The sequence below is a fragment of the Bombus huntii genome, chromosome 9, assembly GCF_024542735.1.
Source record: "Bombus huntii isolate Logan2020A chromosome 9, iyBomHunt1.1, whole genome shotgun sequence".
NCBI classification, from domain to species: Eukaryota; Metazoa; Arthropoda; class Insecta; order Hymenoptera; family Apidae; genus Bombus; species Bombus huntii.
This window is the reverse complement of record NC_066246.1, coordinates 5,430,572-5,457,934: the sequence shown is the minus strand read 5'-3', so window position 1 is coordinate 5,457,934 and position 27,363 is coordinate 5,430,572. Positions and strand designations below refer to the sequence as shown.

Genomic DNA, 27,363 nt, shown 5'->3' with positions numbered 1-27,363 from the left:
TGTTTCTTGTTATTAGATATCGAGTACAGTGACTACGTGTATGGTAATTCTGATTCAATTTCAAGTGGCGACTTCGGTTGCAAATGCTTACCCCTGCAATTGCACGCAATGATCATCGTAAGAATAACGTCATTTCGAACGTCGGATACTGTTTCTCGTCGTTGAAAACCTAGAAATAATAGAAAAGGGAGGATGCTTAGGAAATTGATGTAGGACGTGAATAAGAGCTCACTTCTGCATTTTATGATCGAAGCTTACAAGCATTGGGTAAACATGTAAAATGAAAATAAATCGAGAAAAAATGAGCTTTGTGGGTAATCAATATTGTATTTGTTTCTTTTTCTTTTTTCATCAGGATTTATCAGCAATTCCGTTAAGGAGGACTAATAATACATCGATTGCATGCATGGCAGCGAATTATATGATTGCAACTGATTATATACATTGTTGCTCGCAATGAGTTTCCTCGTTTGTTCGTATATATACACACATTTATGACCACCGAAGCAAGTGTCCAAAGTGTGTATATTCTTTATACGAACTACAGTTAATCATTAAGGAAGTTATTTGTTACGTACACTTTTATTCATGATGAAAATTGAATGATGTTCGATGCGATGTTATGCGAGGATAAACAACTCCGCGTATATACGCTGAACTTATTGCTCGTAACAAAATTCTATTTCAGTACCTAAAATAAATTTCTACGCTTTCAACTTCGGTATCCATCTTTATCATTAACGGTATTCCGTTGCAAATAGATACGTTGGATAGGAAACTAGGTCTTCTAAACACGGCGCGGCACACTCTCGTGATATCTTTGTAAAAAGTTGCAGCAAATGTGTTCGCGATTTTTAAAAAATATGTAAATTGAAAATATAGCGGAATACCGTATCACGCGCATTCACTGCTCTGTTATTATAATTTGTTACGCGAACCTTTTAAAGCAGAATTTCGTTTACGTCGCGTAAGATTTACAAAATTATTGAAATCACTGTTCTTTCACTAGGAAGTACTTACACATCATCCATAAAATGTTCAAAATTCTAATCACAACCATTTAAAATACTATAATGACGATCGTAGCCCGTTAGCTTATGGCAAACATGTGTCTGAAACGGGATCGAGAACGCTCGCATGCGCTTCTATAATATCTTTCCCATTGCGAGCGTGTATAGATCTGCGAGCGGATTTCTTTCTTAAATTTATACAAACACACGTAACATCAAGACGAACGGCTGCTTCGTATCGTACTTTGCTGTATGTATAATACATATATCGATAGAGATGTTCCAATATATGTTGTATATACAGGTGGAGGCCTATTAATGCCTCTTACCTCTCTTTATTATTAATCTATAGTGCTACTATCTCATCTTCTCACTAAATACGAAGACCTAATCTCATTTATCGACGAACTTATCACGCAGTTCTCGAGCGGACTTGCAAATCCTCGGAGGTTTATTCCAACGTGTAATAATCTGATAACGTGTCGCTTGAAAAATATCGTATGAAATTATTCTCTTCTAATATTCTCGCACCAATCGGTTCGTTTCCGTGTCTGTGTCGGTTGAAAACCGGCGAAGAAGGAGAAATAACAGCCTATTCGTGTAACGATCCGCGCAATGTTCTGAAAGACTGCAGTACGTTAAAAATCTCATTATTCCTTTTTTCGAACGAAAAGGACATCCTTCAAGGGACGGCGTTACGCATGGAAATTCAGTCGTGCTAAAATTTCGATAAAAAACATGGAAAACTCTTCTCTAATATCCTTGCGTACGAATTTTTTCTTCCACGCAATCGAATTTTCCTATTCTCAGCGTAAAAAAGATGCTGTACATTTACCGTATAATGAATATATTGTCGCTGTTGGCCGGTATCTGACGTGTATTGGAAACTCGAACAATTTTAATAAAATCCAATCGTGCTAAAGGAATGTTGTTAATGTTGCATGAGCGTTGGTGAAGAATGAGTCTCGTCACTGGGGGTAATACCGACCTTTTCGGCGCTTTCTCTACGATCGACGACGCGTATCGGTCAAGCTCCTCTGCGAGACATCCCTCGAAGGAAACGTCGATATATCCAAAGGGGTTTTCTTGGCGTACTTTCTATGGGCACAAACTACTTAATCCATATAATCGCTAGATTACAAGTATACGTTATTGCGCACTGACAAGAATAGATTCGAGATCCAGCGATGACAATTCACGCGTCGATTTATCAACAGATCCAATCTTAAATCTAGATCGCTCTACTTTAAGTTTCAATGATGTGTGCGTTTCTTTTTTCTTCCTTTTTTTACGAATAAAAGGTTCACGACAGCTACATCTAGGTATCCGTCAATGGCGTTTGTTAATTGTACTCGTCCAAGCTACAACGCGATGAAATTAGATAATCTCGCGTGCAATTCCATTTCCTATAAAATATTGTCCTTGTAATAACTTTTCTCGACTGTTCCTGACCACTATGATCGCGTTTACCATGACTGGACGATAACGCGTACGAGGAAAATCAAAACGTGCTTTGTACCGTTTAAATTGGAACTAAAGGAAAACAGAATCTTCGGAATCGTTCAAAGATCGAGTGATCGTTCAAAGATGATCGCGAGCGTTCGTTCCCAATGTAGCGTTGTTTTTGTTAGACAGAAGTCTCGGCCGAAGTAGTGCCGTTAATCGTTAACGGGCTGATGCTTTCCTTCGATCGTATCAAGTCTACCTGAAACGATTAAATCAAACATTCCGCATAATTTCGCGAAGCGCATTAACGAGAAGCCAATCGTTTCAAACAAGCATCTACGTACATAGAAATCTTTGAATGAGCCGCGATGACAATTATTCGTTCCGACGATCGAACTCAACCACTCGTTACGGTTGTGAAAACTATATGTCACGGTAATTACGTTATCGCAACGGATAATATCGCTCCGCAATTTCTCTTATCCATGGATGGATACGAAAAATTACACTCGACTATCGATAAATGCGTGCAAATGATAGATCAAATATGAAAGTGCGAACAATAAAATTCAACACATGCAAAAATGAAATTTTGCTCGATTCTATCTTGATAATTGGACATATAGAAAGAAAATCAAGTCCACTGATATCTTTTCTGTTGCTTTCTATTTTGATACTTATTGGCGAACACTGCATGCTGCAACTTAACTATGCATCGGATACAATCGAGAATGGATGCGAAAGTAGGTCTTCTTCTCTATCAGAGTCGTCGTTGTTCCTAAGGACGGATCTATCTAAGACGACTCCGAGGGTTCCGTGCAGCCCCCTTTTATATTCTTACTCACAGTAGCGTACAGGGGGTATGTTGCATGCCGGTGTATTGGTGCTCTTGCTGTGTGACTTGCCATGTGATTTATCAGTTTGGTGATCGTGGTGGTAGTTAGAATTTAGAGTCATTTACGTTTGTCACCTTGATAGAGATTCCACTGTCATCTTCGTCCTCTTCGGTCATCGTAGTCAGCCTCGTAGTCTCGTCAGCCATCAACAGGTTTTCCTTCTTCGAGTGCTTCTTCTGCTTTCCCGCGCTAAATTCCAGCCAAGTTAACAACGTCGTTTTCACGTCGTTACTCTATCTACATCCTAATCGACTACACGTACTTGATAAGTTTCACTTGTTTCGTTTTCTCGTTGCCTTCGTTCACTTGTTGCCAAATCCCGGTTTTATTCACCTCTTCGCTGATATTGATGCTCGCCATTGGGATCTTCATAATGTTGCCGTTCGCTAACGAAATCTGTATGTTTCCCGACGGTCCGTATGCCATAGACTCGTTCTGTTCCTAAGGGACAAATCGTAAACTCAGCTTTGCGCTTGATTCTCGTTGGTCTCGGAAAAGAAAATAAACCAAGCCATGCATTGAACTCGGCAAAACTCTCGGCACTACCGTACTCCACAGACCTCGAAGAACGGTGGATTTGGGTATAAAAGGAAAGCGATATTTCGGTTAGCATCGTCCGAGCTGAAAAAGGAAAAAAAAAAAAGACAGAAAATGAAACTTGCATTCGGCTGAGAACGAGCAGGTATCGCGTGGAAAAGTAGCCTTCGTGACTCGTGCAGAGCCGAATCACCTCGATTGTTTTGTTGCTTATTAATGATACCAGAATGACAGTATCGATAGAGCGAATCGCTGGAACGATGGACGGAGTCTATGCCATCGTTGCCGCGATCGCGATCGTGATCAAATTTGTTAAATCGCAGTGCACGACGTCTGAAGTTCAGCGTAATAAAGGTGTGATCTTCAGCAGGAAGGTAGATACAAATGTAACAATTATTCTCGAGGCCGAGGAACTATGGACGTGCGCTTATGGTCACGTACCGATGACAGCCGCAGGATTCGACGACCACTGGTACCTTTATGTCTCTGGCATTCTTTCATTTCCACATCGACTTTCCCCTGATTGTCCGATTTTCTGAGAGAACTTTATCTTTTTACCTTTTCCTCTCCCTCTTTTTTCCCCACAAAAAAACGCGCGTGTCTCCTTAACTGCGTATTTAAGTTATGATGTTTGGATCTTGTGCTTGGAAATAATATATATCTGATAAAAAGACGGATACTATACGCGAGAACAGCGAGGAAAGGTTTCTGTTCGATGCTGAAGGTCCATCTGATCTGATGTGTAGTCTGGTATCCTACACGTGTCGGGAACTTAGGATTGCATGCAAACGGGGCGTGTTTGACTCGTGTGCTATGTGTCAAACGTGTCGGTAAATGCTTCGTAAGGGAGAGTTAGGATTACATAGAGATTTGTGTGTGTTCTTAAACAATAATGTATTTTCATATGTTAAGGTAGGCAATCTGTGTTCGACGATACATCGAGCGGATACATGTGTGTCAAATGCTTGTCGAAACATTGGCATCGTTATAGTTTTGCGTGTGTTGTCACGAACTGGTAACGACGTTTCGTAAATTCAATTAAAAAAACAAAAAGAAGATTCGTCCGCGTTTTAATAAAATCTCGTAGGCCGACAAAAGGTAAGCAATGTTACTATTATCGTGTTTACGAATCTTTCGATGGTATACTTTTAGTAAATATGCAATTACCTACAAATCTATGTAATTCAACTACGATAACAAATTTATCTATGTTTTAAAACAGTCGTGTCCAAAATGCTAGGTATTATTCGAAGAAACAACTATTACATGTAATTAATACTGGTCGGAGTATTTTGGCACGCATAGTTGTGCGAAAATTATTTTGGTCGAAAACGTTTACGAAACCACCGAATATATTTTTTGTTTTCTTCAATTTTGGTGCGAGCCATTCTCGTTGTTCAGGCACGTTGTTTAATGGCAAATTATTATTATTATTATTATTATTATTATTATTGCTTCGATCGGATAGATATTAACGAAAACAGCGATAAAACGACGTCGAGGAGGACCGTCTGCTAGAACACGTGCAGTAAAATTTAGACCACGTGCAAATGATCGTTCGTTAATATATCGCGCCGTTCGCTGCGTTTCCGGCAAAACACGGGTTCATCGTAATCGCCGACAGTTACCGTGACCACGGGGCAAATATTCGCCACGCGATCACTTTTTTTGTGCTATTTACGACCAATGATGATATTTAGTACTCGTCTCACGGTGCTAACCTCGCCGCTCTCCAGTTGTCGTAGATCTTCGGCGTGTTTCCTGCTTGGTTCCGGCATTACATCGTCCAAGATCTTTAACTCGCGTTGAGTGAACAACAAGTCTAAGGACTTTCGTATCCCAATCATCACCACCAACTGTATAAAATATCGTTTGTTTGAGAAACGATGTTATCTTAATTTATTATCATTTGATAAACGACTAACCATCAAAGGAAACAGGATGGAGGTGCTGCTGAAAGATTTGATGATCCACAAGCAGGCTAAACAAGTCAACTGTATCGTTGTAAACAGATGAACGCGTTTCAGTGGTACCTACGACAGTTTACGATTAGTGGATTATGAAAGATCTGATCGTTTCTGAGCAACGCACGAACCATTAGCTGTTAATTATTTTACCTGCCGAAGGAACATATAGTCAGGTTGGTATTTAACCGGCATCAGCATGATTAAAATTCTGTCGAAAAATTGAAGTCCCTTCAACGAAGCAACTCCCATGTAGAGGAAAACTCCAAACAGCACCGGCATCGGTATGTGTCTCAGCATTGGCGTGAGCAGAACCGAGCAGCCGATCATCAAAAAAATTAAAATGTGTGTAACACGCTGTTCGCGGACACCGAGGAACTGCGGTTTTTCACCTGGCGCGGCACATTCCGATTCCAGCTTCAACGAATTCACGTGATTGATCGAGAGCACCGTTGCCGCGACGAACCAGGGCAGTCCCATCACCGAGCAAATTTCTATCAGGATCGCAAGGACGAACAGATCCAAATGATAGCCGCATCCTTTCTAAACACCAACGATACACTTTATCGATGCCTTTCGGGCAACTTTTCGATCGCTTTTCAAACGAGGAATAGACACTTGCCTTTAATTTGTTCTCTTTCCTATTGACTATCACGGCCGTAATTTGTTGATCCATAAAAATCAGTATAGTGCCTAAGAGAGCTGGCAGACACGCGACGATGGCGCTCCACCATGGATTGCTTTGGAAAGGCCAGATCATCCATCCCCGACCGGCCAACGTCGGCTTGAATTCCTCCGGTACTTCGAGCTTGGGCGTTGGAATATTCACGAAATGGTCGAGCGTGCTCATCGAAAATATCGCGATGATCACCGCAAAATCACTGACCACCTGTCTGACCTGTATGGTACGCGCGACCAATGAGACTTTGATCGCTAGCTTTTACCGATTTTTACGCTGATTTTCACGCGGCTAACGACGATCGATGTAATACTACCTTTGATGGAAAGAAGAGAGCGTTCTTGAAATCTTTGAGCTCGACGGATAGCAAGAATGTGCCCATGAATAGTATAATTGACATGAGGAACACATCGGGTATGTAGTGCGGTAGGTTGCAACCATCGCCCACCAGCGTGCCGTTGTAACTCTGAAAGAAAGTTAACGACATTCTCATCAGTGATATAACGCTGTATCGAGTCAGCCTTAAGATCAAGGTGCGGCTGCAGTTTGTAATTTCGGCTAACGAGTAGTTCGACGCTGACGTTCAACTAACCTGGCATGTTTTTTGATCGAGCGCCGTCCAATTAATGTTGTCGTAGCTAGACGGTAGGCTGCCATTCGGCGGCTTGCACCAACACTCGTAGTTGAACGGTTCGTTCGCATGAGTATTTATAGGATACTTTTTGCCGATGGACAATACGTTTTCGATGGCCTGAAACGCGTGAATCTTTAGTCGATTTCCTCTCCGAATACTCTCGATTAAAAGCTGACGAATTAAATTAAAGCTTAAGAACGTTCGATTGTCGTTGCCACTCTCTAGTCAAGATCGAGGTCGATCGAACTTTCGGCTCACGGTTTCGAAGCCCGCTTAAAACGCTTCGATTAGACGCGTACACTGCGATTCGTGACCCAGATGTCGGCGATTTCGCTGATTGTGCGATTCGCGAAGCACACACAGTTACACCATATCCAATTAACCCGTATCGCAGCAGAAGGACACTGTTGCGCAATTAAGATTCACGTAGGTAACGAAAACGGATTCTTTGCGAGTGAAACTTACTTTTCCTGTTGTTCGAGATGAGAATATCGGTCACGTACCTTGTAAATGAAGATAAACGCGATCAGAGTGGCGAAGTTTTCCTCCGTGAACCGCGTGATGTAGCACACGAAAGCGCTAGCGTCGATGGCCACGAGGATTACCAGAATCAGTGTTATCCACGAGCCGATCCAGAAGCGGAATGACATGTAGTTCCAATCTGATTTCCTAGGAACATAACGATATACTTTTACGTTATCCACGAAACCTCTTACGTCGTAAGAATCTACTCACTTGCAAAATTCGTAGACTATCGTCTCGAAGACTAAGACCGGGCCGGTGGAACCGAGAATGGTGAGAGGTTGACCGGAGAAAAATCCATATCCGATGCCGCAAACGAAACCGGAAACGAGCGACTCCATGGCGGCCATATTTTTGCCTGTGGCTTCGCTTAGCAAACCACCGAATGTAATTATAGGCGAGAGGCAGGCAAAATACAGGAAGATAAAAGAGGCTACGCATTGAAGAGCTAACGCGTCCTTGAAGTCGGAAAAATAAAACGGAACTTTTCTCTTTATGTCGTTTACCAAGCCACCGAAAAGCCTGCCAGTTCTCGAGAGACCGGATTCTTCCCTCAACTTTTGCTCGTCTGCTTCGTCGTCTAGGTCTTCCTTCGGTTTCTCTTCTTTTGGCCGCTTCCTTACATCCTGAGCAGATCGATCGATATGCTTGATTACGAAAATATAAAATTCTCGATTTGCGAATGATTTCTCATGTATATTTTACCTGCGAAGGAATAGCAGCAGGCGGTTCTATTCTGATCGCAGGGTCCCATTCTCCTGGCGGTAGAACCGTAACAGCGTCTAAAAACTCGTCGATTCCTGCAAGTAGATGATTTCTGTTCTTGGCCTTGTACGCCACGTCGTGGAAGACCTCGTCGGACATCAGCGTAGCCATGGCACGGCCAATCTCGTGGAAACCTGTGATTCCACCCTACGATGCAAACAAAGTGTATGGTTAAAGGAAATTGTGAAAGTTCAGGATAGATAGAGAAGGAATGCCAGATATCAATAAACGAACTTATTATGCACGAAACAACTAAGAATCGAGAGAAAGAGGAAGTTGTCGGAAGTTCTCGTTCACGTGCGATGTGTTAAGAACAACGTTATGTGTTAAGAAAAGCTCGTGATACTCCGTCATTCGCGAATCATAACGACATTGCAGTCATTTAGCGAACTTAGAACTCCTCCTATTCCTTCTTTTTTATCAAATAGGGGTGACATGTTCCATAAATATAGAGCACGATTATACATTCAATGCGGCATTTAAATATGCACATTTCATACGTTGCGCAATTCTATTATATGGAATTGAAAGTAAACTTTACCATTGATAAAATGAAACTGAAACTATGGAAGATACTTATTGCTTACTGTAGAAAACACGATTGTAAGTTAATAATATTTTAATAATATTTTATTTAACGGTTGCAATTTTTTGTAAATAGGTTTGAAGACACTTTTAACGATAACTCAAATAAGATGATTTGTATCATAAAACGCTGGACTTTGGAAACGTTACAAACTTCAAACCTTCGAGCAAATGTATATTTATCATCGCCAGTTGCTGCAACATTCGAGCGAAGAAATAGATAATATTGTTTACCGTTTTGAAGCAGCAAGGTTTCAGAGTTTTGAAAATTGACATATACCATACATTGGACCGAAAAAATTTGCAGCTGTAGGATTCTATTACATAAGCGAAGGTGATAAAGTGACATGTTTCGAATGTCAAGCAAAGGTATGGTATTGGATAGAAGGACTTTATTCGCAAATTTAATTGTGCTAATGTACTAATTGGAGTGGATCCAGCAGTTATACCGCCATTACCAAGAAGTACAGACATAGGTATAATTGTAGAAATGTATTTATAAATAATTACCTACATCTAGTCCTGATAACCATAACTTCTCAATGAAATTAGAACCATCAATCACAGCTAAACTTTGCTGTTTAAGTCTGGGAAGGACTAAGGAACTAGTATATCCTGGTTATACTGGTTACAATGCTAGACCACATGCATTTGCAGCATGGCCAAAATCTATGCCACAAACGAAGGAACACTTAGCAGATGCAGATTTTAGAAGAGATAGTTTACAAGATCGGGAAACACAAGATGATCTTTGTAAAGAACAAACCAAGTGGTAACTGGGAATAAATGTTAAGAAAAAAAAAACAGAATAGATTCAAAGTTAGAGACTACTTGGCATGTTTCTCAATAAAAAATAAAAATCAAATAAAATAGGGTAAATTCATGTGCATTGTTTTCTGACATAAATCTTATAAGTATGTGTAGTTAAAACTTCTTTAGAAGATGAAGAGATACCAATTGGTAGTAGCGTGTTCCTTTGGAAAATGGGAGAAAAGACACAATGCACATGAATCTACCCAATTTTGTTTGCTCTTTTACTTTTCATTAATGTTAAACAGCTGGAGGAGATATGCGGAGAGACCCTAACATCAAACACCCACCACAAGTGGATGATCATCCTGAGCATCCTGAGTATTCCGAATCATTAGAGGACTGCACACTGCAATAAACACAGTGTACCAACTACGAATAGATTGCGAAGAGCTGCAGAAGATGCTGAAAATTAATTGAAAGTCGAGGATTCGAAACTAAGAACTTTCGGTTAGGAATCCAAGCCTCGACCAACTTAGCTATCGCTGTTTTATTTACAAACATTCTTTAAGAAATTATAATAAGGAGTTGAGAAGTTGATTGTCAGAATGTTACGGGAAGAAGGGGGCAAGAGATAACTCAGTTTGCTCCGCCTGTCCCCACTTCTGACACTGTCACAATGTTTAGATAAGGTACATGGTGTCAGATGTAGTAGTAGGATTTAAATATCAGCGAGAGGTTATAATCACCTATATACATACATACAGTCTACAAACGTAGAAACAGAGGGAAAGAAAGAAACAGAAAACAATCTACAATCGAGTTCTCGAGATAATGATATTCAGAGTATTGCAAGCAATAGAATCCGTGAAAGAAAGTGTAGAAAATTTATGAATATAAAATCACAAAACATTAAACCTACAGACAGTGCAAGAATGTGTAAAATATGTTATAACGTAGAATTAGAAGTAACATTTTTAGTATATAGACATTTGGACGTACGATTGTTTATGTAAAACGTGATCCTGGCATGACAACTTGTGTAGCGTGAACCTATTACGATGAGTGCACGAGTTTTCTTCTCGCTATATTTCATACGTATTCATAATATTTCAACAATTATACATAAAAATACATTGCACATACATGGATAATATATTTATGGTGATTCTGTACTTTGAATTTTATTTTTAAATATTTTTGACAGACCGTTTCAGTATGAGCGACTGTATCTTCTATAGACCATCTAACGAATCGAATCAGTATCGATGAACGAAACACTTGTATGTAAAAAATGATTTTATTATTGATTGGCTAATACTAGTTAATTGTCAATGTTCATGAATCTATATCAGAATAAAAAAGTATTAATTATTTCGAGCTTGTTTTGTAGCTGTATTTATTCTGTTATTTATATTTGTTGTCATAGTATTTGTACACATGCTAACAATGAATAATCTCAGAGTGTAGCGAATAAATTAATATTCTGAGAAGTTTTATAATGTTTTGGGATTATGAATTCAATTCTAATCAATCATTCCCATCTAAATGAACCCATTCCCATTATGTTTATAAATATTGGCTTGACCTGTTTGATGATCGGTAGATGTCAACACGTTTACCACCCCTTTGAGATCATTATATAAATAAAAATATTATTAGAAAATAACCATTAGTTATACCTTATTTCAAAGATTTCAATTCGAGCAGAATGCCTTCCTAAAATAGATTTAAAATGAAACATCGGTGAGTGATCGATTAAAGAAATGAATCCGTTCATTATGTCGAGATTAAACAGATTAATTTACTGATTCTGTAGCAAAGATTGGCGAAAGCTTACAACACAAAGAAAAATATATTGAAGATAAAGGATTAGAATTGTGCACAATGCAAAAATGCTTCGAAGTCGTTTCATCTAGTCTAGTGGATTGAAATGGATCGCTTCAGTCATCTGAAGATTCATTGTGGTCGATAAACTAAAGATAAAACGTTCGCTGATGAAAAAGAAACGCGACAAATCATTGGAAAAATCAAGCTCTCACCGAAGCTAGGTAAAAATCGGTTTGTATATCGCTCTCTCGAGATCGAGAATAGTCCAGGCAATCAGAGTAGACAATTGCTTCGTTAAAACGTTAATTACGCGAAAGGAGCTTTTCATCGAGTTACCCGAGAATCCACATCTGCCCGATAGGTATACACAATCGATGCTCTGTTAGCGATGCACGCTACAATTGATATTCCAACTGAAATCGCTTTACTCATCGACAAAGTGCTTTCGTCTAGATTTCAAACGAATCTTACCGTAGGTCCGAGCAGGACAAATATAAATCTTGTTGGCACAGGAACTTCCGTTAAGTCACCCATTATTCCCGCCTGGCTTAGCCGAATAAAGGCTGACAGCGTTTTATCTAAAAAATCGACTTCTCCTACGAGAATGTTGCTCGCCTCGGCTCCAGCTGGTATTTTCCGCATAAAATGAGTATTACCCTGGTGAAAAGACCATAAAGAAACATTTCTGCGCACAGTCTGATTATGATGGATGAGATCGTTAAAGTCTACGAACCTTGTGATTTGCGTCTCCGTTTTCTAAGGCGGACGAACTGTGATTTCGGCTAATTGACACGCTGCTTGGACTTCGATCCATCCCGTTGGTGCCTGGTTCTTGGCCTGAAAGAAATCTAGCTTACCGCCTACTGCGTCTTCCCAAGGTAAATTACAACGAGAAGTCGCGTGGGCAATGTAATCGAGGAGCTACATATTTTTCCGTTTCCTCTCAATTACCACCTCTATCCAGCACCGCTAAAAGTTAGATAGTTGCGGCCCACGTTCACGTGTCGAAAGCGTTTCCGAGTTGCGGGAATCTGATAATAGAGACTTCGCGGGTCAACGAAGAACGAAGAGATTACGTCGTAGATCGGAATTACTTCTGCTTTTCCTTTTTTAACGCGAACGTTAATTTTCAATTCGAAGATTCCCCGTGCAGAAGCACGTAGAACTTTCGTTAAATATCAGGAACACGTAACTCAATCCTTTCGAACGGTAACCAATACGGTAAACTTTTCCGATAAATTGACCACATAGCTGCGGCCACTCGAGGACGGAGTCGATTTTGTTTTCCGTGTTCCCACTTGCCCTCAATAATCGTTTGCCGATAGAGGTGTTATTTTAAACATCGTCGTTTCAACCTCGATGATCGCGGAGCGTTCGTTCGACTCGGGATTCCGACAACTCGTGATACTCTCTCGTCGTTCAGACTTTCGTGTTGAGAGAGTACGTGATATGATTATAGCGTCTTATAGTTTGCTACGGGAAATTTACGGCGACGAGAGGATTCTCTAATATGTTAAAAAATAAGAAAAGTGCCAAGCACAGTAAAGCAGTTTACCGGGATTACCGGGTATGGCAAGGAAGCGGCTACCGGCATTCAGCGCTGGCCCACTGCCGTGACTTGTAGCGCCGGCGATCGCCGGGGCAGAATTCGATTCCTCCACTAAAAATGAGCATGAAACACACACCAGGATCGTTCTTTATTTACAGAGGAAGGACCCAAGGAGGAAGGAAATCCCATTTTCATTCAGTGCACTACGTTTCGCCAACGGTTGCCTATCGAGCGAAACTCGCTCCAACTCGCAACTCGTTCGCGAGATCGTAATCGTTTATCGTTTAAGGGAAATAATAAAAGATCGCAAAGACAGGAGAGGAAGATTAGTTGGAACGCTGAAAAGGCAGACGTTAGTCGATTATAAGTATGGCAGTTACTAGTACAAAGTATATCGAGTAATTAAAGTATACATTGAGTCACGTGCATATTATACAATTAGAGAGATCATGCCTCCTGATTAGTACTGTGAAGGTTCACCTATGCGTTCCCGCGATCGTGCACTTCCTTCGAATCGCTTCTATCTCAGGAGAACGTGAAAAGAATTGCTTGGAATCCCGTGTATGTGTGTCGCGTCACGGTCGCAGTAGTAACGGCCGACACTCGCCAGACACGAGCGTCCTTCCGAGCCGCTTTTGCGAGACCGACCGATAATGAACGCGCTCTGTGCAATATTTAATTACTGTAGAACACCGAGAAGTCCACGGGAAAACGAATAGTGGGAGACGATGCACATTCGATACGGAAATATATGTCAGGAAATATTACATTATTGCGGTTCTAGAATATATACGAGAACGTGAAAAAAAAAGAGAGAGAGGGGGGGGGGGGGAAGAGACAACGAAATGCAGAAAATTACCAAGTAGACGAGAGTACGAAAGACACTGATTTGTGCTCTATCGATAAAAATTTATAAGAACAATAACCACCTGACAGTCTAACCTTTTAGTTGACACATCGCGAACCATGCTGTGAATCCGACCACGTGGGGAATGCCGAATTCGTCTGATTGAAAAATAAGAAACAAGTGTAAATATTCGTACCACGATCGATTCAGGCGAAGTCGATGGACTTATTATCCATGTAGCCACATGTAGCCACTGTACACCATATTGACGAATTTTTACGCAAAATGAAAACGAATCGAATCTTGCGTGCACGTTCATACAAATTATTCGTGAATAAAGGTTAATGTTTAATAGCGGGTTAAAACGTTATTCGTAGAGAAGGGTTGAATACTGTTGGACAATGAGAACAAAGGGATGTAGAAAGCTGCGAAAGCACCGTAACCCAAGGCAATCGAGGCTGCTTAGCCTTAGTCTGGCCTACGTTATACCTGGAACTAGAAGGTACGGTCCTTTCAGATCTTTCGCTTCTTTCGAAAGCAGAGCCGTATTCGAATTCGGGCAACTGCTACTGCGAGCGACGGAGGGAGCGTAGGCGTCCCTAGCGTCGCGACGCTCCTGTAAATCTGACGTCAACAACGCATGCAAACCACAAGTACAGTCGGAATCTGAAAATGTCGAGCGTGTTGCACGCGTTTAGTGTGAGGAAATTTTGAAAGGTCTAAAGTGCTGTCGGATATTTTCGACCCCACTCACATACCATTTACATTTCTCCAATTTCTCGTTCAACATGTTTGGCATAATGTCGAGTAAACAAATAATATAACAGATAAATATCTTAAATAAATTAAATTTTTCGCAAAAGGGAAAAGAAATAAAGTGCAGAAAATATTTAGAGCTTAAAAAGAGGTATACGCTTGATCGAATCGGGATAATCGAAAGAACGCGTTTTGTTTCAAATGACCGCACGCGCGATAGCTAAGTATTAATACCCTTTTTCTCAGGTAACATCGAATGATCTAATCGAAAATGCATGATGGCGAACTTACTCTTCGAAGAGGAATGATTTCGACCTATTTCGGCCAAGGATCTGATAATTGGTAGCCTGGACATGTTGTTATCCTTGCGTCTCTCGTGTTGATGCCGATGCCTCACCAGAAGAGCTTCCCTGACCTGTATTCCAAATAGCTTTCTCGTTAAAACTTGCGCTTCAACATTTCATAAGCCAGAGAGAGAGAGAGAGAGAGAGAGTGAGTCTGGTCACGAGCCTCCATCCATACCTTTTCTCTCGCCTCGATCGGTAAGGAGCCCTTGTTGATCATGTTATCGAGTACCAAATCGGCGATTTGTTCCAAACTCGCCGCCTCCATGTCCAACATCACAGTTCCATTTAACAGCAGGCTCCTCAGCTCGAAGAGAGCGTGCAGCGAGAGCGTCGCTACGTGAGGTTTGCTCCACCTATTTCCACCCTCCTCCACGTCTTCCTCGAACTTAATCCACCTGAATGGAAAATGTCAAGATAAATATTATATTTGTCCGATATCGGGAAAGAATTTCGTCATTGCCGAGAATAAAAGGTTCTAAGGAGCTGCGACTACCTGGCCGTTTCCTTCCATTCCATCTCGTCACCATCCTTGACGAGCTCCTCCATCTCGGAGAAGAGGGGGTGGGACTCGTGTGCATCGTCGCCGACTTCCTCGCCCAGAATAAACTGCACCCTCTGGGCTGGCGGTGTAACTGTAATTTCAGACGTGCTTCGTGAACCATCAGGCTTCTTGTCGTTTAGTAAAAGAACAAACGGAACAACGGAACATTTTATGTATACATTATATAAAACAGAGAAAGAGAACACGTCTGATAAAACACCATATCGAGATATTTCAACTACTTTTTAAAGTTGATTGAAATGACATCGGGTGAACTGCGAATAACCTTACGATGATCTGAAACAAATAGGTGATCGCTATATGATATGATCTTGAGCGGTTTCGAAACCATCTCCGTCAAATGACTTTCACATGACGCCTCGAATGATCTTTGTACGGCTTTCGAATGACAAAACGACCTTGAGATGACTATGAAAGATCTTGTAATGACATTGATATGATGGAACGACCTTCGGATGATATCGATATGACCTCCAACCATCTTCAAATGAATATCGAATGACTTTTGGTACGTATGTATCTTATAACTGTGTTTCTCAGTGCAATAAACGATGTTTTCAGCCAGTTCAAGTGCATTGTTTGTAGGAACAACGAAAGAATGTCGTGCGTACATCGTTAAATAGTAGGGAAGAAACGTGGAGTTTGCGAAAAGAGAGCTGACAAGTTCACCTTCGAAAATGCGAGGCACTCTGAGAGCAAAAGTATGCTAGTATCAGATCGAGCAGTGCAGAATGATCAACGCAAATATTGCGTGCATAATGACAAACGACACATGCACACGCTTAAGAAAAGTGTTAGAAATGTATTTTTTTTTTTTTTTTTTTTGAATTATCGCAAGCTGTTCTATAGTGATGCATGTAATCGCAAGTAGAGTCGAGTGTCATATCGGAAAATATCTAACGAGACCATTCGTATGGTTGTATCCGATTAGGATTATTATAAATTATTGTTTCGTTTCGCTGGCCGTAAGAAAATTCAATCTTTTTGGTTCGCGGAATATCTACGTAAAGATAATCTACATTAACGCAATCGCGTCACGCAAACGAATGCAGCACTCTTTATGTAACAGCAATAAATAGTGGAACAAGTCGTGAGTCATTATATCGTACACATAACGATTTGATCTGATAAATATTAATCTTCTTCGAGCTGGATCATGCTACAACGTGAGTACAAATTACGAATCTAATCGAACGTAATAACTCGCCAAATTGCCGGAGCGATTACGGCAGCCTTGACAAGATCCTCAGGTATAATTGCTCTTCGTTGTTTCTTTAAATCGTCGACTCTTTCTCTTACATTTTTTAAATGCGCCTGAACGATTAAGCGAACACTGAAAGTTCAGGGAAATGGAATTTTCGAGCCATCTTCATCTTCACGTACGAATGATCTCTTTGGTAAGTGTGTCCGAGAATACATAGAATTCAGTTACGTGTATTTTAGCTTACGTATCATCTCGCCGTCGGGATCGCAGATATTAGATAGTCGACTCCTTCGAGTCATCAGCAATTGTCCTGAAACGTCAACGATACAACAAACATTGACGCCAGTTCGCCGATCAACTACGAATTTCTCCCAATTACTCTTTCATAGTTTCGTTTTTCACGGTGACTCGACACGTCGTACAAGAGTGTTTCCGCGTGGCTTCTCAACCTCGAAACGTGGCCATCTCGTCGAATCAACGAGAAATTACCTGGAGCCAGGTGGCTGATATTCGCCAGAAGGTTTGCGACATAAATAGCTTCTCTTGGACGAAATTAAAAATGTCGCTTGCAGGTGACACGGGTGACGGGGCGAAGGAAAGAAAACGCGAGTCATAGCTTCGATATACATTCAAATAACGTCGATAGAGATTAAACGACTGTGCTGAGCATAGAATCATAGGTTTATCAAATGAATATATATATATATAAATCTATTTTATCGGGACGAAGAAATTAAACGTTGATCGAGGAACTGCGGTCAGCATTTTTAGGAGGATGACACGTTTCCAGACCAACGATCTAGTATTACTCAAACGCGAATCATACTTATACGTGAACGCGTTTCTATAAGAATTTGTTACCAATATTTTTTCCCAGCTTCTTGTAAGAAGAACAAGGAATGGACGCGAAGTATCTCGCGAGACAAGGGCTGGAAACCCTTGTCAGAACCCGATATCGGTCACCCTCTTATATTCAGTGTGCCAAAGATAGGGTGAACAGCCAGAGAAGTCGTGACAAGTGGTTGGCTGGTTGCCACATATCGTTCAATAATGCCGCAAAGTGTAACATACCATGTAACGTTTAGCCGCGCGTTCTGCGGTAGCTACTTGAACGACACGACACCGCTAATGGATATGAACCAACCGTCGGAGTAGTTTTCAAAGTGTTACGGTCCGTATGAACGCGCGCGTACATCAGACGAAAGAACCGTTTCAGCATCCGCTAGTAGCGACGCTGTTTCGTTTTTTTATTTCCGACAATAGCCGTGCGAAAGCACGCGAACGGCTTTTCTCGCGATGCTCCGCGATCTTAACGACGTGGCACAGCGTCAGAAACTTTTCGCGGCTCGTTCGTCGGAACCTCCACGGATCGGTGAAAATCAAGCGAACCAAGAAGTTGGTGAGAATTTCCAGCCTTTCGTATCTTGACTTCAAGTGCCTTTCTTCAGCCAACTATAATAGTAGATCTTTTTGAAGCCGCACGAGAGCGATTAACTAAGTTCGATGTAGTAGCATCGAGGCTACTTTAGTCTCGAAAACTCGTGACCTACAAGAGACATTTGTCTCCCGTTTCTATTCGCGGTGGTTATCGATTACGTCGGAGAGCGTCAGTCGTCCTTTACCGAAAGGGAAACACATGATACGGATTCGGAGGAGACGAGATTAGGTTGGTTCTCTCAGTTTGGGACGGCGCGGTGCGGCACCGATCGATCGTTTTACCGAAACGGTGGGCGTGGATCTGTCGCGGTTTTGATTTTATGGATTAACCAACGGTGTAGGGAAATGTTAGTTGCGAGGAAAAAAACACGGGTAACCCTTTAGCTGGAACGCGGTCCGATAAGTAGCCGATTTAGAACAATTGGGGCTGCGACGCGACACAGGGAAAGATCCAACGGAGGGTAGAAAGCGAACGAGGGTGCGTACGAAGCAGAAACGCAAACGAGGAGAAAACTTACTGGGCCTATCGTTGTCGACATTCTCCTTATCGGTACTGCTTGTTCCCAACTGACGTTGAGAATGATGGTGCTTGTGATGACGACGATGTCTCCTTTCGCCTGGTAGATGCACGCCCACATATACCGTGTGCGCTCTGTGACCTGGAAGCAGATGAAAGAGAACTCGCGTCAGTGGCTCTCGAGTCGACGTTCCACGACATTCCTACGATTATCGATAATAAAAATCCTATCGAGCACAACAGAAAGAGAAATTCACCGCGATCTTTTCTCTATCGGTCGAGGACACTCGGTGTCTCCCCTATCTTTGACCGACGACCGACAGACCTTTATAATCCCGTTGCCTCTTTCCATCTCCACGTTTCTTAAACCTTTTACACCCGCTCTATTACCGTGGCTAGATCAATTTACGTCGGTCGATGCGAATAGTTACGAGTCAGCCGGATAATCCGAATCGATTTGTTCGTCTGTGGAATGTCGACGGTTCAAGATCGCAAGGGGACAGGTGACCTCGAGCCCGACGTTCAACGCAGACGAGAAGATCACGACATTGCTAAACGGAATAACGATTTTCGAAGCACCGGCAACGCGTTCTATGAGCAAACACCGAAGCCAGATTCGTGTATCCAGCTGACCTACGCTGGAACGGTAGACATCGACGGCCCGATTAAATCGCAAAGAAACATAAAGGTGCGAAAGCTGCTTTCGATAATCGGTGGGAATCTTTTAAGAAGATCAGAATATAAATGGAAGAAATTTCGATACCTTCAAAGTCTTTCTCGGTGTAAGATTGATGAGTGATCCGAACACCGGGATCTTTCGGAGCCTCGTCGTCACCTGTCCCACCTACGTGGGCCGCGCCACCTCCGCCTCCGATACCTGGCTGCATCCACGGTCTAAAAAATAAATCAAACGCACACGTGTAATCATCTAATGGTTAGGATAATTTTTCTGATTCTTTGTGAAATCACAAAAATTTTTAACAAAGTGATTCTACGAAGGTTGGAAGGTTGTTTCGTTTCAATTCGACATCCTCGATACACCGCGAACGATTTACCTTCGTTCGCCGCAGTAGCAGCGACGCGTTCAAAGATGTGTATTTCGTGGGCTCGTTATCGAAGTGAACAGATGTTCGCACGAATAGGATAGCGACTCGTCCGCTGCGGTAGCGACGCGTGAATATATCCGACTCTCGACAAAAGTACCGATAACGTGTAAATCGTTCCCCCGAATTCTCGTCTTTCAACGACGCTTATGAAGGAAAAACGCGCGTGGGATTGCGAAGTAACGCGGGGACGGTCGTCTGCTCGCGGTTACTGGCGATGCACACGCGATTTTATAATAATTAAACTTCCTCGACAGGAAGTACTTTGTTCGTGTTGCAGCGCGAGCACGCACGCGTTCTCTTATTTCCCTCTTCTCGCTTACTTGCTATCGAATCTTTACGCGTAGCGATTTGCAGCAAATTTGGTCGCCTATTTTTCAAATACGAGCACTCACGATGAATCATAGCTGACAGATATTTCCTCAGGGTCCATACTTCGTTGCATTTTTAATTACGCACGACGAGAACTCTAATCGTGATAAACGTCGACAATGCTCGACGATGTATTCGCGAAACAATGGCAGGAGTTCTGAGTGTTTGTGCTGCACGCGATTGACTTTGTATCTCTCGTGTTTCGTTTCTCGTAGACGCGTCATCTTCGTGGTAGATAGATGAAAACGTGTGACATCCGTCAGTTTGAAGCAACTCTTGTTTTTCCATCGACGATACTAACGAGCGAAATTCTAATGTAGGTAATAGTTGCACGAAGATCGTGAATGGCTGTCACGCGATACGCGCAATCGGTTGACACGTGCGATTATAGACACAACCTGATCGCTATGTCGAAGCAGATTAGCTCGGAGTATATCGCGCATGTATCTCGTGTAATAAAGCATCGTGAAAACGCGGCTCTTTCGCCGATACGATGCCGTCTACTACGTGAAACCAGCACGTTCGCTAAGGGTAATAATTGCAACGAACATGATGACAACGTTCCGAACGACATTGACCAGGAGACAAGAATTTACGAGCGGATCGTGAATGTTTCGCGCTACATAAGAAACTTAACGATCTATCCGATTTCATATGATGCTACACGATCTCATTTCGCGATCAGAAGACGTGTAATAACTTATTTTCTGTTTTTTATAGTAACTTACGTGTAATCATAAATAATAATAAATTACATCTACATCGCTGTAAAAACAAGCGATGAACGCGACGATTAATAAAGGGCCATTGAAAAACACATAAAGATGTACATATATGACAGTAGTTAATCGTGAAAGAGAATTTGTTACCGGAAGAACTATATGTACAAATGCAATCGACTATTCCGTTTTTACCATACGTTTGCCTTCGTATTTTCTCTTTGCTTTGGACGAGTAAACGACGTTCTCAAACGGGAAAGTCGGAGAGTATAGATCGAGGGAAGGAGGTTGAAGTGTATTGTTAACAATATAGGACAAATAATATTTTTGATATTAACAATGTACGTTCAAGATGCGGTTGTTCGGGCCCGTTGCACCGTATTCTTAATTGTGCAAATTGCTTTGCCGACTGCTTCGACTTTTTTGCCGGAAATATCTCTTCGTTGCAATGCAGCTTGTGTAATCTTCAAGTGTAGATAGCGGTTTGATATCGCTTTTGTATTTTCAAGCTATGTTTATATGATTGTCGTGTTATGTACACATATAATTGGTTTATGGTCTGTTAATATATGATATATTTTATGATATAATTATGATCTATTTTACTATTACTATCATTATATCGCGAGAAATCCTTTGAATCACTGCGTAGCATCGGTGGCACTCGATCCTAGCGAATATTCATAATATCTTTGACTACGAATACAATAAACGTATTATCACGGATGCAAGTTGCATTTTGATACAATCGTAAAACGAAGATGCGCAATTCGTAACCGGTTTCTCTGCTCCTTCGTCTGATTAAATTTCCACGAAGCACGAACGTTCGTGGAAGTTTCGTATCGTGGGATGCGGGGAAACGCGTTCACCAAATACGCGAGATAGTAGGGCCGCGAGAATCGATCAGATTTTCGGTGTAACGAAGCCAAAGCATTCGAAGAAGCTTCCTCTAATCGAGGCCGATTGCCGGAATGTCAAGATCGCGACAAACGTCAAACAGTCAGCCGAGGATTACCAGCCGTCAAGTGGATAATTACCGGGTTATGATTATCTACGTCCCACCTATGTGTATACATACATATACATGTAGTTTTACATAATAGACGATCTCGTCTGCCGCTTCGACGAAGGGAGAGTGGCATAATAAACGAGGGCAGCACACGATAATTGTTTAATTGTTGGAGGTCAATCTGGTGTTCGTCGATACGAAAAGGCGGGAAATACGACGATTCATACCGATTCTCTGGCTTCAAAAATTTCTCGTACTTTCGATGTTCCACCGAAGCCAAGCGTCAATTGATCGATGCACGCGACAAATTCGAAATGCCGGCGAGTGAAACGCGTGCGATGGACGATGCTAAAAGCGCACGAAATCCACGATTACTAAGCAACGGAAAGGTCCATCAGACCGGTCAATGAAATGCATTAACGAGCGATAACAACGTCAAATGAAAAAGTCCTTGCAATACGCTATTTTTTGTAATTCGACCAACGGCTATCGTCTGGGATAAAGTTGTGCCGCTCGCGCGGATACCGGTCTGTATAATTGAAACGTAAAAGTATAACGATCGAAATAATCGTCAGTTACGGGGAGTCGTCGCCAAAACAATCGACGACCAAGTCGGCTATGAGTCGCTCGATTCGTAAGATCCGAGGAGAATCGCGATCGATGCAGGCTCTCTGCCAAGAGACGACGCGATCGGTTGAATTTCGATCAATTTCTAAACCGAGATCCAAACAGACGTATACATGTATATGTATACGCGGTGAACAAGTCATCGGAGTCTCTTCGTCGTATATAGTGCTCATTGTAATGACTGTAGTTGGACTACCAGATCGTTAGAATGACATTGTTCCGGAAAAGCAGCGATGCGCTTTAACATTGAAATTATTCTCGCGCGTTGGCGAGCTGCGAAGAAAATTTCGCAATGTAGCGTATTACGCGCATCACTTGCAAGAGCATAGTAACATGCAAGGTGGTACCGACTACCATGTTAAACTTGGAAAACTACGGCGGAACTAATAGAAAATAATAGGCATATACAGTGACGCGATACATGTACATGTTTGGCGCTTCGTATTCGACTATCGCGAACTACGGCTCGGAATCACCTCGTTCTCGATACCAACGATATAGCGTGACTTATCGCCTGGACAATTAGTTTCTTCAAGTTCTTTCGTATGTACTTTCGTCTGCTTTTTCCGTTCGCTGTTTGCTTTATTTTATATCGATATGCTTGCCGGTGTGAAATTGCATAAAACGCAAAGTTCAGGAGATTTTGTTTAACGTGCAATTTGTTAATCGCGTCTGAACGAAAATAGACGGATAGATATTGCAGTGTATTGTTTTTATATAATTTTGCAGACCAATATCCATGAAAAATCCAATGACGATGTACAGCGATACAAAGTCGAGTAAAATGAAAAATTGACCGTGATAACACCGATAACAGATAAATCAAAGCTTCTAAAGTATAGTCACTTCATTTAACGCGCTAACAAATGGAAAAGTGTTTGAGGCTGGTATCATTTGAGTTTACGGAAACGAGTGCAAATATGCTAGGGAATGTGGAAAGAACGCTATCGACAAACGCTAATAGATATGACGAGGAATTCTCATTTACGGAACGACGATAAAGGGGCAGCGTCTAATGCTTTCGGTATTTAAACGAGCCGATAAAAATAATCTATGTACCTAAAAATTCGGCCTTGCACAATCCATCGATAAAGATCCTATCTATCGTATTGAGTAACGTCGAGGTTAAAGTGCACCTCCGTGCCATCATTTTTGTTCCTTTAATCAAGAAGTTACGTTCGAGAGAACAACACTGTTCTTTCATTATGCGAATCAATGTGTTCGCGTTTTCTGTTTCCAAAGTCAAACAACTCGAATATAATGCTTCTTGATCGTTTTCATTATGTCACAAATTGGCGAGAAAGGCGCGAGTTGTTGCATGTTCAAGGTCGTTGGAAATTTACATCGTACTTATATACGCGCCTCCAATTCCTTGTAAATCGAACCAAGGATAAATGTGGTTACCTCGAATCGTACCCGAAGGCGTTACAGTTCATGATCCGGCGTTTCTTCCTCCGATACTCGAGCGAGGAAGCTGCGATGATACGATGGCTACGATCGGAGCGGATGAACGACGATGGGGTTAAGTAGTTGGATGGCGATCGGTCAGACGGTCTTCATGGCCGAATTCGAGTAACGTGGAAACAGAAACGCCAATGTGGGCGTGATACACTCTCGATGAGACACTTTCTGGTACGGTAGCACGGTGCTGGCACGAAGGCACGTTGGTACGGCAGGCTGCTAGACAGACAGCGGAATCGCGGTCTGCACCGGTTGATCACACTCGCGTGCCCACTCTCACACTCGTTACGTAGCTTATACGCACGTTTACGTATGTCCAAGCAGCGCGATGATCGCCGATCGACTGTTTACGACCAGCTGACGCCGATGTGTGTTTGTGTTCCAAGGGCTTACCGTCGACGATGGTCAGTGGCAGTCGAGGAACATTAGTCAGCCAGTCATCGCATAGTTTGATAGTAGTCATCGGTCATTTGCTGTTTCGTATACGCACAGCTAACGCTGATAAGTCAACTCCACTCAGATAATACTTCAATATCGTGCTCTCCGAAAGATCGTTCGAACGTGTGCAACTTTGTTTCACGACTCACAAATTTTACCAATTCCGTCTCGTGACGCAAATGACCCGGTGGAGTTTTCGCGTGAACGATGCGGGAGAATCGACTTACGAGTTTCTCGACTTCCCAGATGTCCCAAGTAATTCCTTTTCCCCCTCGCGAACGACCAACTTTCCCTCTTTTCATATTCTCGTGACGTCTTTTCCACTTTCGAGATAGATAGGTGATATTTGAAAAGAAAATGGAGCGTGTGAGCGTGGCCACGCGTGCCGATTAAATAGACGCAATCAATTCTCGCGTAATTCACAAACGTTTGCATTGAGAAATTGATACCGCGTTGTCTGTTTGCTCGCTCTTTGCAGCGCTTCGCTAATTTTTGTCCAAACAGCTAGTTTTCGAGGCAGGTTTTTCCGTTTTAGCTGACAGGTTCGGAGCAGCCGTGCTCCGCGTCCCTAACGTACCGTCGTTTTTACGATCATAGGTCAGATCGCGCGTCCAAACTATTTATGCTACGATTGCACAAACTAACTGACTTGTCGTGTGGATCTCGCGATCAACAAATACCAAGGAATCGATGAAAACCGCTCGAAACCAGTGTCAACTAGTTAGAAGTCGAGATATTCGTGTGATTGAATGCAGGTGAGATTGCAAGAAATTGTGACCAAGGTGGGGCATGCAATCGCGGCGCGTCAACAACGATGAGCAAACTGTTTAACCTTTCACTCATTATCATTATCATTTTGATAATCATCGATAAAAATAACACGGTTCGGTGACTGACAGTTCATGAAAAAACATAAAACATTTGTATCAGGTTTATACGTATCAAGAATTATATATATACATATTATCGTCGAATTATTGCACTCTTGTGCGTTGCGCGGGTAGTTCGGATCAGTTTACGGAAAACGAACGTCAGTGGACACGCGCTCACTGTGTGTTAAGTTATTCTTTATTAGCGTTCGTTCGAGCATCGCCTATCTTTCCAGTGTCAATCAAGAAGGAATCTTTCACAAGGAAACAACGATTGTCCGCTTCGCCTATCGTTATCGCTTGGTTAGATCCAAGTCGTTTAACGACTAATCTTCAAAGAAGTGCGTTAATCATACTTAAGTAAAATATAATTACAAATAAAGCTTAGAGTTCCGATAAGCAGACACTTCACGGAGCGCTTATCAGCCTAATGGCCTGATTACATTTACCTGTTGTTCATTCGTTTTTCATTACGAGTAGCTCTATCGTGTATCGATGAAAATCGTTTCTTCACGATGCACAACCTTTCCAGGTATTTGTAGGTTTCCACTGACACGATCCAAAGTACGCGAAGAATTCTCTCGGGTAATTCAGGTACCGATACGAGAAAGAGGATATTAAAATATTTGCTTACCTTCTAATTTGCTGGAAGACTCGAACGTCGTTTGATCGCGAGTGTTTTTCTTTGGAACGCGATCGCGTTATATCAGGCAGCCTGCATCACCGCGCGAAAACTCGCACGTCGGCGCACCGATCGGTACACTTTCACGATTTTGATCGCTACCCACCGGATCCACCGATATCCACGATTAGGATGTCATTTTACGTTCTCCACGAATACAGAGCTGCACGCTAAAAGCAGAAAAGGCGAAGATGTGGACGTTCGAGCGGAGAGAAAACGCGAACGAGTTGTCACGAGATAAAAGATTATAGCGAGCTGAACGACGCGTTATATTTTTCGAAAACGGAGACTCGTTACATCGACGCCCCTCCCTTGCTTTTCCAATTTAACACCATCTTGCCATTTGGGAATCGAAATACAAAGCGATCGACTGCCTCGCCCATTCTCTCTCTATCTAAATAGATATTATTCTTTCAGTGCTGTGCTTGCAATTGTACTTATGTAACTTTACCTCTGAGATAAGCGAAATCTAGAAACGTGCTCGAGCATTTGCAGATTTTTTTTAAACGTTCATGTTCTTGTTATCGATTTAAAAACTAAGAATCGCGTAATGTAATGGAAGCATTGTCGATAGTTGCGTGTCGATCAGATTAGTTAAAAAAGAAACCAAGTTATTCCTTTAATTTTTCAATCATTACCACGGATAATGATGCAAACATCGCGTGTTCAGACGCACCAAAGTTTTCTATTTCCATATTGTTTGTACGAAGAGGTATAAAACGATAATTTTGTCCGTTCTTTCGTTTACAAGTATTTCGTTCTTCGAGCTAACTTTTCATTTTAGCGAGTTAAATGGATAGAACGAGGTAAACGAGTAAATGCAGTGGCAAGTCGTTGGGCGAGAGTCGGTCATGACAGGTGTCAGGTCGCGAAACGATTAGAAGGAGAGGCAAGGGTCAACCACCGAGCAAGTTTAACGCGCGAGACCTCACAATCAGAGTTTCCCTTGAGATAGCAGTGGAATGTCATGTTCCTACGGCCGCGGCCAAACGGAGTGAATCAAAATCCTTTTGGGCTGGGTTCGGATCGGTGACAAATCGGAAGCAATAGGAAGATCGAGTGGCTCGAGTACGCGAGTACGTCGCTAACGTAGTCGTTGAACCCCTGTGCTGTGTGCTTGCTCACTGTGTGCAAGGACTCGAGCGAGGAACGTGCGGCGCGTATCCGCGGCGCGAGCATACTGCTACTCGTGAACAGTGGAGGCAGCTTCACCCTCTTCGGTATTGATCCACGTGGCCAGCTCGAC

The 27,363-nt window shown here is 42.1% G+C and overlaps 2 protein-coding genes across 27 annotated transcripts; one reads left to right on the top strand and one right to left on the bottom strand.

Annotated features, from left to right (window-relative positions):
* Positions 1 to 20: 20 nt before the first annotated feature.
* Positions 21 to 27,363, bottom strand: LOC126869546 (electroneutral sodium bicarbonate exchanger 1). 26 transcript variants are annotated; one of them, XM_050626208.1, is made up of 24 exons: positions 27,243 to 27,363; positions 26,070 to 26,287; positions 19,601 to 19,731; positions 18,839 to 18,979; positions 17,128 to 17,193; positions 15,611 to 15,749; positions 15,293 to 15,512; positions 15,062 to 15,185; positions 14,504 to 14,680; positions 13,174 to 13,278; positions 12,352 to 12,455; positions 12,090 to 12,275; positions 8,394 to 8,600; positions 7,902 to 8,314; positions 7,670 to 7,835; positions 7,125 to 7,283; positions 6,849 to 6,998; positions 6,472 to 6,751; positions 6,007 to 6,392; positions 5,815 to 5,922; positions 5,611 to 5,745; positions 3,615 to 3,793; positions 3,418 to 3,541; positions 308 to 2,715 (listed from the first exon to the last, which is right to left on the bottom strand). In XM_050626208.1, exons 3-24 carry the CDS (start codon positions 19,722 to 19,724, stop codon positions 2,638 to 2,640), a joined length of 3,771 nt encoding a protein of 1,256 aa, XP_050482165.1. In that variant the 5' UTR covers positions 19,725 to 19,731; positions 26,070 to 26,287; positions 27,243 to 27,363; the 3' UTR covers positions 308 to 2,637. The 26 variants fall into 26 exon arrangements, 23 of the variants coding, with proteins under 23 accessions (XP_050482160.1, XP_050482161.1, XP_050482165.1 ...); XM_050626207.1 differs by having other exon boundaries at positions 27,045 to 27,304; XM_050626206.1 differs by having other exon boundaries at positions 27,050 to 27,304.
* Positions 8,607 to 12,083, top strand: LOC126869552 (uncharacterized). Its single transcript, XM_050626237.1, has 2 exons — positions 8,607 to 9,791; positions 10,097 to 12,083. The coding sequence occupies exons 1-2, from the start codon at positions 9,581 to 9,583 to the stop codon at positions 10,204 to 10,206; spliced, it is 321 nt and encodes a 106-aa protein (XP_050482194.1). The 5' UTR covers positions 8,607 to 9,580; the 3' UTR covers positions 10,207 to 12,083.

Coding starts and splice junctions, on each gene's coding strand:
- LOC126869546 (XM_050626198.1), bottom strand. CDS start 24,103: ATGAACTGTAACGCCTTCGGGTACGATTCGAG. Junction 3,794..5,610: donor GACAACTGGAGAGCGGCGAG/GTTAGCACCGTG, acceptor TTTGTCCCTTAG/GAACAGAACGAGTCTATGGC. Junction 3,542..3,614: donor AAACAAGTGAAACTTATCAA/GTACGTGTAGTC, acceptor GCTGGAATTTAG/CGCGGGAAAGCAGAAGAAGC.
- LOC126869552 (XM_050626237.1), top strand. CDS start 9,581: ATGAAATTAGAACCATCAATCACAGCTAAACTTTGCTGTTTAAGTCTG. Junction 9,792..10,096: donor GGAAACACAAGATGATCTTT/GTAAAGAACAAA, acceptor AATGTTAAACAG/CTGGAGGAGATATGCGGAGA.